The following is an 18383-nucleotide window of genomic DNA, read 5'->3' on the forward strand; positions in this document are numbered from 1 at the left end:
AAAGTTACAAAATAATCTTTTTAAGTATTTATCAAGAAATTTTTTTAAAAAATTCAAAAACTAAAAGTGTCTACTCTTCCATTATTGCAGGGTAGTGTGTTTTCAAAAATGGATTAAATACATTATATTGGATAAATTCTTTTTGATCACAGGAATGATTACACACACTTAACAATATGTAGTTTTTTGAGACAATATATTATGTTACTCTACCTATTCAATGTTTTACATTTGTAATAAAATCAAGATTGTTTATTGCAATCAACTGAACACAATCCAGATAATAAACTTGGAAATTTTCTTAAAAATTATTAGTTTAACTTAGCTTAAAAAGCTTATCAGTACATCTGTTATTTTGAACATTTAAGAAAATTTTTTTTTTCCATAAACTTCTTGAAAATCTTTTGTTTTCAATAAATAAGTTTGTCATTGCCCATAGATGTTTCAATTTACTTCTAGTACCCTACCGCAAGCTCCCTGAAATGAAGTTCCATCTGGAAATGTCATGTGAATCGGGAAATTTTTTTCAGAATCACAGACCCTGTGAAAACTCCAGTCAAGACACTCAACTATTTTTTCCCCAGCAAGTTTCAAATGCCAAAAGATCTTATTCGTATAAGGAATAATGATTGTTGATGTCTAAATACAATAAAATGCTGATGATTTAAAGCTTTTCCTATTGCACAAAAGATACAAGATAATAAAATTATTAAAAAAAACTAATGGCCCGATATATGTAACTTTTAATTAGATATATGAATGAGAATTATTTTGCTTTCTCAAGTACACAAAAGTTTTTGTAAATTGAAAAACCAGTACCAAAGAAATATACATTATTTAATTTTGTGGTGATTGCAAGGCTTCCAAATATTTTTTTACCATCCAAAACCAGTTTTTTAGAACGTAGTCTGTTTTTTAATGTTTTGGTCTATTGAAGGATTTGGAAATCAGATTAAAGAAGTATTTAAGTTGCATTAAAATTGCACCTTTGTATAACAATTTACATTGTTAGCCAATGATATTGACGCACTGTTGTATTTATAGAGCGATATTACAATCCTTGCATTTGGGATTCCTTACTATTTTTTTTCCCTTGTGAGTGCTAGAAAGACACAGCTACATTACTTCAAAATTTTTATATGCCTTTTGTTCATTTGATTTAATTTAAATAAGATCAAACATGCAACTTTTCTGCATATCAGAAAACTTTTTTTTTTGGTTTGATTTCAATCAAAAGATTTTAACAATTCTAAAATTGCAAATATTTAATAGGTAGAATTGGGAGACCATCTACACAATGTAAAAAAACTGATTGAAGTATCTTATCAATTCTATACTAAATTTGTATACTTATTTACTATTTTTAAAAGTTGAAGACAAATCTTACATAATTGGTTGGGTTTTTTTCCATTTCACCGGTGCAAATACATTGCTATAAGTTGAATTTATATGCACCTGGTGACTTATCATTAGTAACTTTGTGATAGTGAAATAGAACATTAATTATTTCAAAATATTAGAAGTGATCTCTAAGATTTTTTTAAAATAATACGAGTCCAATTAAATATTTAATAATCACAAAACTTCAAAAAATTGCGAATTGTAGGTTATATAAAAATCTGGTTTAAAAAAATGTTTAGTTAGATTTAAAATTAAAGAACACTCTTTAATTAAAAATATTAGGTTCTGAATATAAAACTCATTACAATTTTAAATAGAAAATGAAACTTTCAGATTTTTTTTTTAAAGTAAGAAATGAGTCCTATTTAGAGTTATTTAAGTAATGTAATTTTAAATCAATTAACAGAAGAGTCAGAAAGAGATATTGCTGAATATGTTTATAAAAATATTGATATATTTAATTTATATTTTATTTACTATAGTTACTGCTTATGATTAAGTTAATTTATATTACTGTTAAATTTGTAATTTAGAAAGCATATTTTGGAAATTTTGTTACCCTGTGCAAAGCTAAGCTTTTTCGAACGTGCTGTGGTTTTGCGCTCGAGGATACAATTCCACTATCTATAAAATTATTGCACTGTTGAGGATTCTTATCTTCTCAATTTGTTGTTTTAATAATTTTCAGTATTTTTGAATAATTTTTATGAAAACAAATAATAAAATACGAAATATGTTTAGAATCACAAATTTTTTTTAAAAAGTACAAACTAATAGGCTTTTCATATATCCATTGCCTATTATTAGCAAATGCAGTGACAAATTTCATATGGTTTAGATTAGCATTTTAAAAATTTGATTTATCTCTTTATCATTTAATTTAAGAACAATTAAAATTAGCAATTCAATAATAACAGATTTGTCAAATTAGATGATTGAAGGACCATTTGCTAATTTATTTTTAGACAATTACTTTGCTGCAGTACTTTTTTCTAGACAATTTTGAAACTATTTTTAGTTATTTAATTAAAGAGATATTGAGATAACTGACATTGAATTTCATATTACTTACTACTAAATCCTAATTTCAAATTAGGGTAACATTTTTGAATCATTTTTTTTAAAAATAAATCGTCCAGCTTAGTAATTTTTACTTGTTTGAATCTTTATGATTGGATTCAATAATTAATAAAAATGTTAGAAATCATTCACTAATTTACATATGTAATGATTTTATTTAGGTGTTTGTTATCTACCTAATTCACAACACATTTTTATTAATTTGGTATGATCAATCATTATCTTGTAAAAATGACATTAAAGAAGCTCGTGATAACGTTGTCACTCTGAAACAGTTAATTTGTAGAGACAAAATTGCACAGATATTATGAAGATAATGAAGGATATCGTAAATGTAAAATTGTTGATACTTTTGGAAAAAGTTTTTCCTTTCGAGAAAAAGATTTTCTTGTAACAACTTTTTATTTAACAAAAGAAAAAAAAAGTTGATTCCCCTCATTCTGAATTGAATGTTTTCTGTTTTGCATAATTTTCTTTTTGCATGGTATTTAATTTCTGTAGCGAATCTTAAATGTATGCTGCATTAAATAAGTTTTGAGAACTTACACATGGATTAGATTTATTTTAACGAAATTTCTGACTTGTTTATTGTTTTGAAAAAACAGTTTCAAACTAAAAAAAACAGTTTCAAAAATTGGAATACTTTTTAAGTACATTACCTTATTAAGAAACTTATTGTAAAATTTCTAACTTGTGAGTAGGATCCTGTTTCTAAAAGAATTTTATTTTAATATCTGAAATTAAACTGTTTTAACTATAAATGATCCTTCTAAATCCTTTTCATGGCCTACTCGTTCCTTTTAAATCTTCTTTTGAACTGCAAATAGTCCTCTTTTCTATTGCTAAAATGAATTGTAAGCTCAATGATTGACTTGTATATATTAATATATGACTTGTATATAAATACATACATATATATTTTAAACATAGGAATTTTTTTTATGTCATTACTTCTTGTTGAAGTCCTAAACATTTATTTCTATTCGTTATCTAAAGACTTTAAAATCAACAGAATTCTCACTTCATTCTGAGTTTTGTTTCTCTATATAATGGATAGCTAACAACATAATAAGTAGCATTTGTTACAGTAACATATTATATAAAGAAAGAAAAAAACTTGCTTACAGGTGCATAGCATTTTTAAAAAGTGCTTATTTTTACTTTTTGTTTTTATAAGCCCTTAAAAGTACTTCTTTTCAACGGTTGTTTTTAAAAAGTGCTTAATATTCCTTTTTCTAAAATGAGATTTTTTTTCTTTGCCATGTTGATTATCACCACCAATTATGCAAAAAGAGTGGTTTTTATATTTTTCAACATTTTCTCAATTCATTCAACCACAATCCATTTTGGTGTACTGTCGGTCTTGTATGAAAGCGCCAATCATTTTACATGTTTGATGAAATACGTGTGGATCTGCATGTGCTTACACAGCTGGATTCGGTCATAAGGATTCTTGCACCCTTATGTGTAACTGTACTGTATTTTGCATGAGATTCTTGATTTCAGACTTCACCTTTGAAATCAAACCGAAAACTTTCTGCAATTTTTGGCTTATCATGGGGATTAACTAAACATTGCCTAAATTTTTTTCCCTAATAGCAAACTAAAATTTTATTTCTCTTGTTAATTTAATCGCTGGTGAAGCAGCAGCATCTTCGTCCCTGACAAGCTAATGGCCTTCTTGCGCTGGATCAGTAACATAATCTTATGACTTGGGATTGTTCACTAATTTCGTATTTTCATGTGGCTCCAGAGCTGTCAAGAATCATAAAGCTTTATCACCTCAAAATTCCCATTTCCTTTTTATTCATTAAATTTAATAAAGGTAAATATTAATTGAGTTTTTTAAATCATAGGATCTTTTACCCTAGGGACAGTTCACTAATTGCATAAAATTTTTAAACTTTTATTGTGGTACTTTATTACTAATAAAATTTTCAGTGCTCTTTAGTTATTTTATGAAAAACTCAATAATATTTAAGGGCAAGATTTTTAAAAAAGTGTGAAGTGAGGGGCTTTTTACTTTTTTAACATTTAGCAAATGCAGTTAAAACTCTTACGGTAATTTAAATTTGTCATTCCAAAGAACTTTAATTCATCTCTTAATGATTTAAAAAGAATTGAAATACCCCTGTGATAATGCATTCTTCTGTCCTTGTAAATGTATCCCTTTTGAGCAGGACTTCATAAATTTCTCAAATATTGTTCGCTTTCTCTTAAATATTTAATAGCAGGATAGTTTATGTAGTTACTTTTAAATTAAGTACTATGTTCACTACCTGCTAAGAAAATGAGAGGCTAAGATATATGCATTTTGAGTAGGTATTCCATGAACTTTCAGTCTTGCTTTTAATTATAAAAAAGTGAAATGATAAGTTAAATCATTAAAAATTCACAGATGAATTCTCTTTTTTAAAAAATTAAAATTAACATATAATTTTCAACATCTCAAAGAATGAAGTATTGAGCAAGACTTTTTAACAACTGCTTAAATTTTAATAACTATACATATTGAAATATTAATTGATTAAAATAATAATTATATTGTTCATTCAAGTAAAAAACATAAGTAATGCTTCTTTAAAATAATTTATAAACAAAACATACAACAATTTCATTGCATAGTTAATTTCAAAATATAGCCAAAAAATTAAAGTAACTCAAAATTCCTATAGATTTTAAATTCAAAAACATTGCCATGGATAAAATAGATATATTTCACAAATTTGACTATTAATAAACTCATTAAAAAATAAACTATTACAATTGTTGCTCATGGATTTAGGGTTTGGATTTTTGACAGGACACCTGGGATTTACTGCCCAAAACCTATAATTTCAAAAATAATTAAAACTCTTGAATCATTCTAATTTTTTACTAAATATTTGAATTTAAATATTTATTAAAAAATGTTTAATATGAAACCCAAAATCCATTGTGCTCTTTAAATTACATAATTACAATAAAAATGCACATAACATATTATAAATGACTCCAACAATATTTAAAAAGACTGCATTTAAAATTCATAGTCATTATTAGCACATACAAACTTAACTAGTAAGCTTTTGTTTTCACCAGTTTCTTAAGTATTTATTATGCCTCAAAAAACATTGTTCTACAATATCTAATTTTAGTCAATAGTTTAAGACAGAAAAGCTTTGGTCGTGTATTCATAAGATTACACAAATCACGTATGTAATAATAACAAACTATAATTAATTTTATAGTTGCAATTAATATTTACCAACCTTTGCAATCGAAATTTTATGTAGTTCAACTAAAACTAATTTTTTTTTATTGAATTGAATTTTATTAAATATATTTTAAAGACAAGTATTAACATTTAACATAGATTAAAAAGTTGATTATGTGTTTTACAGTTATTGCAGATTCTTCAAATCTTTAAATATTGTTTAAATAAGACTTCAATAAAATCTAGTTACAGATAGTTTTTTAGATAGGATGGTAAAAACTGTGATGTAACATGTTTTAACATTGTGCCAAAAACTTTGCCAACTTTGTATAGATCTATAAAACATAGGTAAACTTGGTCAAAAAGTTGGAAACACATAAGTAAATATTTAATTTTGAAAGTCAATCAATTGTAATAGTAATTGTTTGTAGGGAATGTGAAATAATAAGTACAAAGACTTAGTTATTAAAGTTAGTAATATAATAAACAACTAAGAACCAAATAATAAATTTATATAATTACTAAACAAGTTAAATTAGCTGAATGATTTATTAATTTCACTAAAATTAAAAAACTACATTGCAAATTTATTTACATATTATCTGTGCTTATGTGAAATTACTGTTGAACTGTGATACATCCAACTATTAACATGTAAAGTTATTATCACATAATTATCCTTCATTGTTTTCTCTCTTTAGGCGGATAATTATTTTTTACTCTTACTTTTAAACAAATGTCAAAACGTTTTTAACGTTCTTATAATTAATTTTTATTACATTTTTTCAAATATATTTTACTGTCAATTTTTTTAAAACCCATACAAAGTTTGAGAACAAATATTTTTCTATGAAACTGGTTAAAAAGACACAGAGAAGCCAGTCTTTTTTTTTCTTTCTTGTTAGCAATATTCAGACGAAAAAATAACCAGCAAGCAACAAATTTTAACATTTGGGCTCATGATCTAAAATTAAATTTGAGATTGGTAAATTACCTATACACATATTAATTTGATATCCACCTTGAAATTAAGTATATATCTATAAGTGTTAATGTATTGTTATAACTTTAGTTACATACTTTTATAGTTTAAAACCATTTTATCATAGCTTCAAAAAATAATTTACTTAAATTCCTACATGGATAAATAATTATTTTCATAGTTCTAAAAGCACAAAATAATAAAATATTAAAGTTATTAGAATATATAAATTTTTGTACTTTTTAATATTTTATGAAATTTTTACATATAAATTTTCAGTAATAACATGCAAAATGTGAACAATACAATTAGAACTTTATACAACTTTTGCATTTAGTTAACTGTATAGTTTTCTCTATTTTCTTCTTAAAATCATCACAAAATTTTAACCATATCTGAAATCTATTATTACTAATTTAAACTAACATTTAAAAGTATATAAAAAATTAGAAACGAACAAATTAAAAATTGTGTCATTCAGTTGAGAAACCAGCCATCTCCAAAAATTCCGGAAATGCATTTTTTTTTAAAGCTCCAATTGAATTTTTTCATCGTACACTACAAGAAACCATAACAAATTTGTTCAAATCAGCCTTATATGCTTTTGAAAATCACGCTTTGCTACAAAGCTGATCAAATCATGCAAGCAGTGAATTTCAAAACCCTCATTTCCATGTTCTTGAAATTTTTATTCTGATGAAAAGTTTAGTTATTATATGTGTCTTCGCCTGTGACTGTATGCACAAAGTTTCCAATTGAGCTTTTTTTACTATGAATAAGTTAATGGAGACAGTGTCTCTGAATAAATCTTGAGAAGAAAAGTTGTTTTATGTCATGGAAAAGAAAGAAAATTCAAGCCCTTATTTTGCAATTTTTCAAAAGTAAACATTGTAATTTGTTTGCCGTGTTTACTTTTGGTCCCGGATTTCTGTTGTTTCAATGAAACTTCACAAAGATTACTGTAGGGCATTTTTTGAACATTTCACAACAAAATAATTTAGTTGATATTTTAGTAACATATTATCATATGCTAAATCAAATTAACTGTTACAAAGGATCGATTTCCTTGTTTTTGTCTCAGTGAAATGTTATGGGGTACTAGTTATGTCCACTTAAACAAGTAAAAAAGTAGCCATAGTTAGTAAAAGTTATAAGAATTCTATATTATGAGTTTCATAGTTTACAAGTCAGCTTCAAAGTGTTTTCTGATTTCCAAAATAATTTCTTTAAATATAATTTGCTTAAATTATGATTTTAATTTTTATTCAATACAATTTAGTAAAACTACAACATTTTTGTCTGTTTGCAAAATCCAGCACTTACATTAAAATTGAAAAAATCAGAGATTTTGCTAGTAGCAAAACTAGTGAAATCCAAAATAAAAATTCCTCACCCTTCATGTACCCCAAATTCTATATATTGTGCTTTAAAACACCTTAAACCAAATGACACAATTTAAAAGAAAGTATATATTTTTGTTGACAAATAATAGACAAATATTATGCTAGTATAATTATTTGTCTGTTATTTCTATCAATTTTGCACCGTTTTTAAAATATATAAAAAATGTAACATTTAAGATAAACAGAATTATAAATTTGTAGAGATGAAAATAAGTATTTTTTAAAATATATGTACAAATAAATTTGCCGCAACATAAATGAGGTAACAATTAGCTAAATTACTCTTTGAAAAAAAGTGCAATTTAGTTTCCTTGAAAACTGAATGAATAAAAGGAATCATCTGAACAACCAACCTATAGTATTATAGGTAAAAGAACTATTTGGAACTAAACTATTAGAGGTGTAATATAAATCTGAATTAACTTTTCAAATTGTTTTAAGTTTTGATGGATATATAGAACTACGGTTGGCCCAAGTGAAAAAGCTACCTTGGTAGTAATCTTATCATTATTCATAAAGTTAGGATAATTGCTACTATGAGTCACTAAAGATTTTATGTAATAAAAAGATTGACATTTTTTGTAAAATAATTTAAAAGAGAAAAACAATTGCTGTTTCTCACTTTCAGAATTTGAAATTATTTCTTTGAAGAAGAAAATTAGTAGTTCTTTTAAAGCACTATTACATTTAGGAAATTTGAACCCTTGGTTAATTTACTATAATACTTAATTATATATATACTTAAATAGGTGTATGCTACTAAAGTAAAAAACAGTAAAAAAAAATTATTTCATAAGTAAAAACAAATGACCTTCATTCTGCTCACATAATTTCTAAGTTGTGTGTGTATAAATAATTCAAATTAAAGAAACTCTTAACCATAATCAAAATGGAATGTTTTTCCACGGACATAAGCATATTTTAGCAGCTACCCTGAAGTTAACCATGAAATTTCTATTATAGAATGAAATTAGATTTACTTACTGAAATTTATGCAACTCAAACTGGTTTAGTATAAGGGTTGCCAGAACGTAAAGTGGTTATAAGAGATAGTGCCACCATACAGAGGAGCAGATTACAAATAATCTATTAACCAATTAATACAACAGCATTTAAAACGAATGTAAATTCATTCTACTTGTCAAAATTGATGCGCCCAAAACAGATCAATGCATAGTATAAGATTTTAAATGCTGAAAGTTGGCAATTTGTGGATATTTATTGTTAAAATAGTGGCTGTTTATTTCAAGTTCTATTTAAAACAAATGGCTGCAAAGTTTGCTGTTGGTGAAATGATTAGAGGTGATCAATAAATCATGATTTATGTTTTGCACCCTGAGAAAAGAAACAGTGCAATAACCTTCTCTCAATGAAATTCACACTGTTGCATGTTCTGAAAGCTTTAATCTTGAACTTGATTTGAAATAACTTTAAATGTTCTCATTGAATGAATGATTTATTCAGTTATGCTCAATCTACTATTATACATATCAACCTTTATAACCCTAAATAGTGGTGTCGTTATCGCTATTGAATTTCTGACATTATAAACCATGTCCACTAGTAATTTGCGCAACCCTAATATTTTAAAAGTTTAATCAAGGCTGTGATAAAGGGGCAACTCAGTACTTCATGTTGTACAAAGCACCACCAAATCATAATTTCCAAAGCCAATAGAAATGTGTTAGTGTGACAAAGTTAGGTAGTCCATTGAAAAATGAGGACTCGTTTCTAGCGAATAAGTCTAATTAAAATGATTGATAACCTATGAACGATTTTATCATGACTTCATAATAAAGTTTTTATATCATCTTATTAGAAAACTACAAAATGCTGGAAGTAAGATTTCCCACTATGATTTTGACCCAAAATCAAGAGAATTACATCCTCAATCTGGAAAATTTTAAAACTGCTCGCACTGGACTCTCTAAGTTAGATACAGGATTTCTAAATTATAAGATTAGCAGAAACAGGGTTGGCACAGAATTTACCATGATTTTTACTTGGAAAAACCGGATTTCTAAAAATGTTTGCAAAGGCTGAAATTTTCTATATATATTTTTTTAGTCTTTTCTCTTGATTTTTTTTCTGTATTAGAGCACCATTATGACTCCCTTAAAACAACCAATATAACAAAAATGTTTTTTTTTTATGAGATCCTGTTCAAAATGCTAAGATTAAATATACAAAAAAGTATGTTTATAATAAGTTCTTCTTGTTTGGGCTCATATGATGTGTAGCATCTCTGCTTTAGTAGCATTTTGTGCTAAATGCACCAAACCTAATTCTCCCTAGATCCATTTGCTTGGGTCACTTAGTTTATTTATAAAGCCTGACAGTCCTTTCATACAGGTGAGGTGAAGCTTTTTAGGATGGAGAGTGCCTAAAGGTTAAATTTGTTTTTTACTTTTTCTTAAATATGCAGATGTTGAAATTATGTTAAGTCAAACTATTTAAAGGATTAATTTTTATCTAGTTAAATAAAAATTATTTTAAATTTACTGACCATAAAATATTGTAAGTTTTTCAGTACTCAAAATATTAAAATATGATCAAAACTTTCATATTTTTTTTATAGAATAAGGTCATTCTGAATTAAAGAATATTCTGTGCTTAAATTGTCTTGATTTTGCCTTGTCTTTTTTTTGTACTATTTACTACTGATTTTCCATTTGAACCACTATGAAACCTGTTTTTGTCATAGATATTTTTAATGTTTATAATTTATTAATTTATAAATTAATATAACTTACGGTTAAAATTAAACATGTTTTAACATATTATCAGTGGTCTGCTCTTATATGACTTGATAATAACATTTTCTTCCTTATTTATAATAAGCATCATTGATATTCATTATTGTTGTTGCTTTGATTTTTGAAATCTTCATAAATAAATTATTATTTTTATTTTTAAATGATTTTAACAAATGATTTTTTGGGAAAATTTTGATCTTAAAAGTGCACATACAACGTGAAATAAGTAAAATAATTTTTTTCCCTAATCTAATATTATAAAAACGAATGACAAAAGATTGGCAAGATAAATCCTTATTTTACCCTTATCACTATTGTATATTTTTTAATGTTTCAATTCATTGTGTAAAAAAAGAAAGAAAAAATTATTATTTAAGTCCTTTTTTCAAAAATAACAGTCCAAAATTCTGCTCAATTGGGCTCTCCGGTTATTTTCTGTATATAAATAGATTATTTTCTGCAACTGTAAGAAAGTTATGGTTTATAATGATATACTACAATAATATAACTTGTAATTATGATTTTAATATTTAATTAATGGTTATCAGTTCATATAAAAATCAATACATTTATCAGTTTTCTAAGTTTTTAAGAAGATTTACCTCAACTGGTTATGTGACAAATTAGCTTTATAATTACAATTTAAGAGATAGCTCACATCATATTACTGTCCAATGGTTTGTTACTTGCTCATATACATATTCATAAATATTTAATAATTCTTAATATTAACTATAATATGGAAATAATATATATTCCTATCAGTTATAAATAACAAACTATTATATCTATAAATAAATAAATATGGGTTAATAGTATTTACCAGGTTTCTCCCTGGTAAAAATCCAACCCTGAGCAGAAATGGCAAATAATTGAACTGTAACATAAAATGAAAATTAAATAATCTAAGAAAAAAAGATTGCAGACCATGTCACTAAACAGCAGAAACATTTTAAAAACTGGAATGAAAAGAAGTATAAAAAAGTGGCCAATTGCCAATTAATTTACTTTTAGTTTAAAATTTTTTATCATTACTCCTTAATTTCACTAAATAAGCATTTTAGCTTTAATGAAATAGAACATAAAATAAAAACTTATAAGGTTCTGTAAATACAGGTAATTTTTAAAATAACAATTTAAAGTGCTATGTTGAGGTAGTGTAAAAGTCAAAAGAGATTAAAAGATTAAGATGCTTTAAAAAGAAAATAATAATTACATCGCATCTTTTTGCCGGATACACATAAATAAGGTTCTAACCTCATTAAAAATTTAGGAACAAAACTTATATAATTTAGGCACTAACTTCTTTAAAGTAGTGACATCATACGTTATACATCTTTTATATGCCTTTCTTTTTCATACGACTATTTTCAGTAAGTAAACATTGAAACAATTTATGTTTCCTTTTGGAGCTTTTTTTGGCAATTTTCCCTTGTGCCTCTCTTCGACTTGTGCTTCTTTCTTAGCATGCTAATTGCCACTTTAAATGTATACAAGTACAGTATATAAATATTTATGCATTTTTTACTAAATAGCGGCAAACACTTAAATTTAATTAGTGGAAATATCAGAAAATAAAAATAACACATTTTAGTTAAACAGTTAATAACAGGTATCTCAAACTTCATGCAAAATTTGAATTAAATAGAAAATTAATTAATTTTGTATTGACAACCAATATAGTTTGACAGGAAACTGTATAGAGTTATTCAAAAAGCAGCACTATATGAAATAACAAAGTGTTTCTATTGTAGAATAATGTTTGAAAAATAATGAAAATTTGGCTGCTACAGTTCGCAATGCTACAGTTGTTGGTTTGACTTTGTCAACTATGAAGAGAGTTATTGAAAAATTTAAGGAGACTGGATCAATTGGGGACATTAATCAGAGAGGCCATCCAATACTCGTATGTTTCAACAAGACAGTGCAACATGCCATACTGCTTGTCAATCTATCTAATTTGCTTCATGAGACATTTCCAGGCCATGCATTCTTTCATTTCAATGATCAAAATTGGCCCCCTCAATCATGTGATTTGTTTTAATGAAAAAAAAATTATAATTAGAAAAAAAACTGTGCTTTTTATTTAATTCAAATCTTGCAAAAGTTTTGAGACACTTTTTTTAATTGAAAAACTATATTTTCCCATTCTTATTATATTCACTTTATATATGTGATGTATATTCACTTTAACATCACAAATGAATTTGTTTGAAAAATAATTTAATAAATTCATTATATGCCTATATTCTGATTCAGGAATATGTACAGATATTTATATTTAAAATTTTCATAAAAATAAATTTATCTATATTATATACACATTTACATAACAGCCTATTGCTTAAAGTGAATAAATACATTTAAATATATACATATATTATTTCTCTAAAACTGTAAATATACTTATGTAAAAAAAATCAGAAGAATTATACAATGCAAGTGTAAAGCTTATTTTAGAACCTCATTCATCCTCAGCACTAAGCCTAACTATTTAGATACAGAAAATTAAATAACAAATTACTAAGTTTAGTTACACTTATATTTTTTTAAAAATAAAATAATAACTTATTGCATTTTTTTTTTTGTTGACTACTTCTTGTTTAAGTAATAATGAATGTGAGACATGAAACTTACAAAAATAAAATTAGCTAATAGTATGCATAGGATTGTGCATTTTTAAAACAAAATTAGTTCACAAAAATTATAAAGAAATAAACTATTATAAACATTGAAGGAGATCAGCATAAGGTGTGTGAGGAAGAGCAACACTTCGAATAGTATTGAAAAAGGCTTGCTTCTGTTCATCACTTTGTAACTAAAAAAATAAAATAAAAGTTAATATTTTACTTTTATTCAACATAATTTCAAAATAAAATGCAAGGATACCTACATGTGTAGTTTAAATATAATACAATCAGATCCACTTATAATGATTACTATTTACATGTTCACATAAATCTTTACTTATAAAATATACAACTTCATAATTTTATTTTAAGTAAAAAATTATCTGTGATAAATTCTCTTTTACCTGAATCATATTTTGTATGAATAAGACCTTTTATAGATGTTTAACATAGATCAAAATTGGTATATCATTATATTTAATTATTTTTCAGAAATAAATAAATTCAATTCTGTATTGAAGAATTTTTTATAAACAAAAAAGAAAGCATGTCTGCTTTTTTCACCTAATTTCTGTCACTTATATATATTATCATATGTTCCTTCATAAAGATGTATTAAAATTATGTAATGCATTTAATTTTAAATAGTTTGTATTTAAATGTCTTGATTCTTCAACACTGTTAAAGAATGATATTATATCAAACTTGATCATCAACCCTCTGTTTGTTTTATTTAAAATAAAACATAAAATTTTTTACTTGCAAAAATGTCAATGTTGAAGTGGGGAACCATTTAAGAATCTTACCAAAGTTATTGAGGCATCTGATCTATCACTTGTTGTTTCAGAATTTTTTTTGAGCTCCTGACTGATTTTATGAAGTATAAAAAACTTGATTAATTACCTACCTTTTTCAATCTTGAAATTTTGTTAGGGTGATTGTTTACTTATTTTTAGAAAGAGCAGTAATAAATCAAATCTTATATGATGAGGATTTGTTATTTCAAAATTCTCAAATACTACCTTATACAGTTTTTTTCACTTAAATTCCATTTTACTATAATTAACAATTCAAATTACACAGAATTTTGAAAATGGCAAACTGAAGGATTGTTTATTAGTTAACTATTTTATAACAAAGTTATGTTTCTGAAGCTTTATGTTACCATGCTAAGTTCAGTTTCTTTTTTCAAAACTGCTGTAGCATATCTGTGTTATTAAAATCTCAAATAAGTAAGAAAAGCTTAATTAAAGAGGTAGTCAACAGAATAAGAGTGTTGCAGTTAAAAACAATTACAGTGTAACGTCCCATATCCGGACGTCCCTTTTCCGGAAGGGTCGATTTCCCGGACACTTTTTAACAATCAAAATAAACAAACATTTCTTCATCTTCCCCTCTCCTTTAAAAAAAAAAAAAAAAAAACGAAGTCTTTTGACAGGTTTTTCCCCTTCTCAGCTTCTAGAGATCTATGCATTGAACCCATAAATCAACAGAAAAGAATAACAGAAGATCTACTAAGACCATGACGCTCCTCCTCTGGAATGCAGGAGGGGGGGGGGCAGATTTGTTTTCAAAAGAACACAACTGAGTCCCCTCCCTCCCCCTTCTTTCCTATGCAGCTGGCTAGTAAAAGAGGCATTTCCTGGAACCTTTTTATTTGAGTGTCAGGGGAAGAAGAAATACTGGGGAAAAGGGTAAACACAGCAAATGTTAAAGTGGAGGGGGAATCCCCTTTAGTCACACAAGAAAAAATAAAGAGAACCCAATCAGCATGCCACGCCTTTATGCTTGATTGATAGCCAATGATGGGAGAGAAAATAAGAATTTGTCACTACTCCGCCCTCAATTTGAATGACAAGTAAGGAGGAAATGAATTTTTCTTCTCCACCTACCCACCTTATTGAATGACGGGAATTTCCCCTTCTTGCTTGAATCGTTCTAGTTCAAAATGGCGGAGAGAGCAATTAATATTTTCATAACCGTGAATTTTTTTCGTTTTCTATATTTATTTTCAGAATAGCAATAATTATTTTTTTTCTAATATTTTGTTTATGTTTGATTAGATATCATTCTAATACTAAAACATTATTACCCGAAAAATAATGTTTATTTATTTTCTGCTTCTTAGATTCAGATCATTTTAAGTTTTGTTTACCTTTGAGGTCAATTATACGGAAAAATCAAATATACGGACTTCGGAAAGTCCCGCCGATTCCGGATACGCGACTTTCCACTGTATTCCCTTTAGGAAATCTAATGGAATCAATAAGAAGGCAGGGAAACCAACTGCTCCGCTCTCAAGGAGAGAAAGTGGTAGAGAGAGCTACATACTAAAATTTGCAGAATTTTGTCAACATTTTAAAATGTTCTCCGCAAACTAACAATAACAAAGTGGTGTTTTATATGAGCTTTTGAATTATTTAAAAGTAGTAGTGATTAAAAAATTTTAAATTTGGTTTCTTACACAAAGAATCATATATTAAAATATAAAATTTGCTACCACTAGAAAACATTTCCCCACAAAGTGGAGTAAGCATGCATCTTTGAGAAAGGGTTACAGTGTGTTCAATAACGATCCCCTTGATACCTTCATTTGAATCTACGATATAGATTTTTAGAAACTATGCACATTTGAAATACAAATTTGGAAGAAAATAAAACATTTTTTTTCAACCATGACTAATCATTTATTGTGAACCAAACATAACAAGAGGAAGAAAAAAAAAACCATAATAAAAAGTGTTAGAAAATTTATACAATAGTTTCTCAGAAAAATTATATAAATTTTTAAGTGGGATAGAATATCAGGCACTCCATAATTTTCTGATTGTTATTTATAACTTATTAGATCTTTATGACAGTGATTTTTATTTTTTAAAAAAGGGTGAAATTTACTTGATTTCTAAAGTTGACACCAGCGATACAGAAGAGTATTTTATCTTCTTCTTCCATTTTCCCCATCCTATTTTGTACATGAGGAAATCTATTTATAATATTAAGGTTTATAGCAAAAAGGTTTTACAACATGTCTGCTAAAAATAATGCTCTTCTCCGCTTTACTTTTTCAAAATGGATAATTACACTGTCATAAATAAAATAGCTTTTCAGGTGAAAGTTCACAATTCTGAAGTTAAACACCAACATCACTTTTAAAAAGCAGATTCGCTTGTGTTAAAAAATAAAGGTGCTCTAATATAATGAAATACGTGTATTATATATATTTTATTATATTAATTTAATATTGTCATTATATATTTATTCACGTCATGCCCCTAACTTAGCTTATCCAAAATAAAATAATGAGTAAGTAATTAAACAGGTTTTCAGAGACTCTTAAGTTTAGAAACTTCCCCCAAAAAAATTTAAGATATGATTGGAGAGTCCAAAGCAGAGTGATTGGAGAGTAATGTGTTGATTGTATTCAATTGTATAATAATATATGTACAGTACGCAGAATAAAACATGGAACATCTTAATAACTTTTGATCTAACAATGAGATTGTCACTTATTAAGATACAGTTCTAAATATTTCAAGGCAATAAACTTAAATATGCTTATTAATTTGTGCAGATAATATTAAAAGTTATGAAGACACACAAAGGTACCTAGTCTGATTAAAAATGGTTTTTTCCCTCTCGGATTTGGATTCATAACCCACGAAATATATCGTGGGGGGGGGGGTATTGAAAATATGGTTTCATAGATTGGGCAAAAGTTAGACTTTGAAAAATTCACCTTAAGTGTAGAACTATTTGAAAAATTAAGAATTTTTTGCACATAATTATAAAACTCGTTCATTCAATGATAATTCTATGCAAAAAAAATATAACTATTCATTAACTTTTATTATTTAATTTAGTAATGGTCAAAACATTTATATGATATGCAAAGTTTGTCACAAATTTGAATAATGTTATTTTTAATGACAGTATACAAAATTTCAGCAAAATAGTTGAGTAAGGAAATTTCAAAAAATTTGTATTTTAAATATTTAAATTCTGAATTGAACCAAACTAATCAAGCCCAAACTTTCATCCGTCCTCCTGCTTTAACTAATGGAATCACGCTTTCTAATTTTCAGCTACCTCAAAATCAAGTCTGTTTAGAAATAATTAGAGAAAGTACGGTTTCGGTTCTAATTAGATAACTTAGATCGTTTGCTTAAATTTATTAGCATATTTCAGTTAAATTACCTGACATATTAAGATTGTATCTTAATATATGATAACCTAATTGTTAGATCAGAAGTTATTAAGGTGTTCTATTTTTTATTTTGCACACTTTACCTAGTTTTAAATTTTTCCAGACAATGTGAACATAATACAAAAAAAAAAATGCAGCAAATTCATCAGTTTGCTTTATTTGTGAATAGCATATTGAATTGAATAATCATTAACTTAACTCTTGGAAGCATAAAATTTGTTCGGAGCTATTTTTAAAGGATACAATGCTTGAAACCAATGATTAGCTGTTGCACTTATAAGGAAACAACTGAGACTCCAAACTGCTATAGACAGAGGTGATCGCTGCATAAAATTTGATAGTGATAATAAAACCCATTCATGCACTATTTCTTCCTGTGATTGCTTATGAAGATATTGAAAAACCTAGGAAAGTTTAAATAAATAAATATGAATGTTAAACCTCCATATAAATTGGTTGTAAATTACTGATGTTTATAAAACTTTTTTAATTTTTATATATTACTTTTATAAAACTGTTTAAATAAAGCAATAATATCAGTCATTATTAATAGCTAAGTATGAGAATATATGAAAATAATTGTCATTGATATAAAAGGAAAGAACATTATATAACTTATTGTACTTTTAACTCCAAATGTAGTTGAGAGTTCTCTAAAAGTTTTGACTGAGGACAAAATTGCAAAGAATTTTTCCTTAAAATGAGTTTCTTTTTACATAAAAATGATAAAA

The 18383-nt window shown here is 26.3% G+C and overlaps 1 protein-coding gene across 1 annotated transcript in view; it reads right to left on the reverse strand.

Moving 5' to 3' along the window:
- Positions 1 to 13478: 13478 nt before the first annotated feature.
- The window catches only part of htt (huntingtin), a 144988-nt gene continuing 140083 nt past the window's right edge, over positions 13479 to 18383 (reverse strand). Inside the window, exons 55-57 of the mRNA XM_016057666.4 lie at positions 17896 to 18056; positions 16344 to 16431; positions 13479 to 13636 (exon numbers count right to left, since the gene is read on the reverse strand). Of these exons, the coding sequence (XP_015913152.2) occupies positions 13541 to 13636; positions 16344 to 16431; positions 17896 to 18056 (345 nt within the window). The 3' untranslated portion in view covers positions 13479 to 13540. The remainder of the gene's footprint in view (positions 13637 to 16343; positions 16432 to 17895; positions 18057 to 18383) is intronic.

Source organism: Parasteatoda tepidariorum, chromosome 12, assembly GCF_982258835.1.
Source record: "Parasteatoda tepidariorum strain Cologne lab strain chromosome 12, Ptep-v5.0, whole genome shotgun sequence".
Lineage (NCBI taxonomy): Eukaryota > Metazoa > Arthropoda > Arachnida > Araneae > Theridiidae > Parasteatoda > Parasteatoda tepidariorum.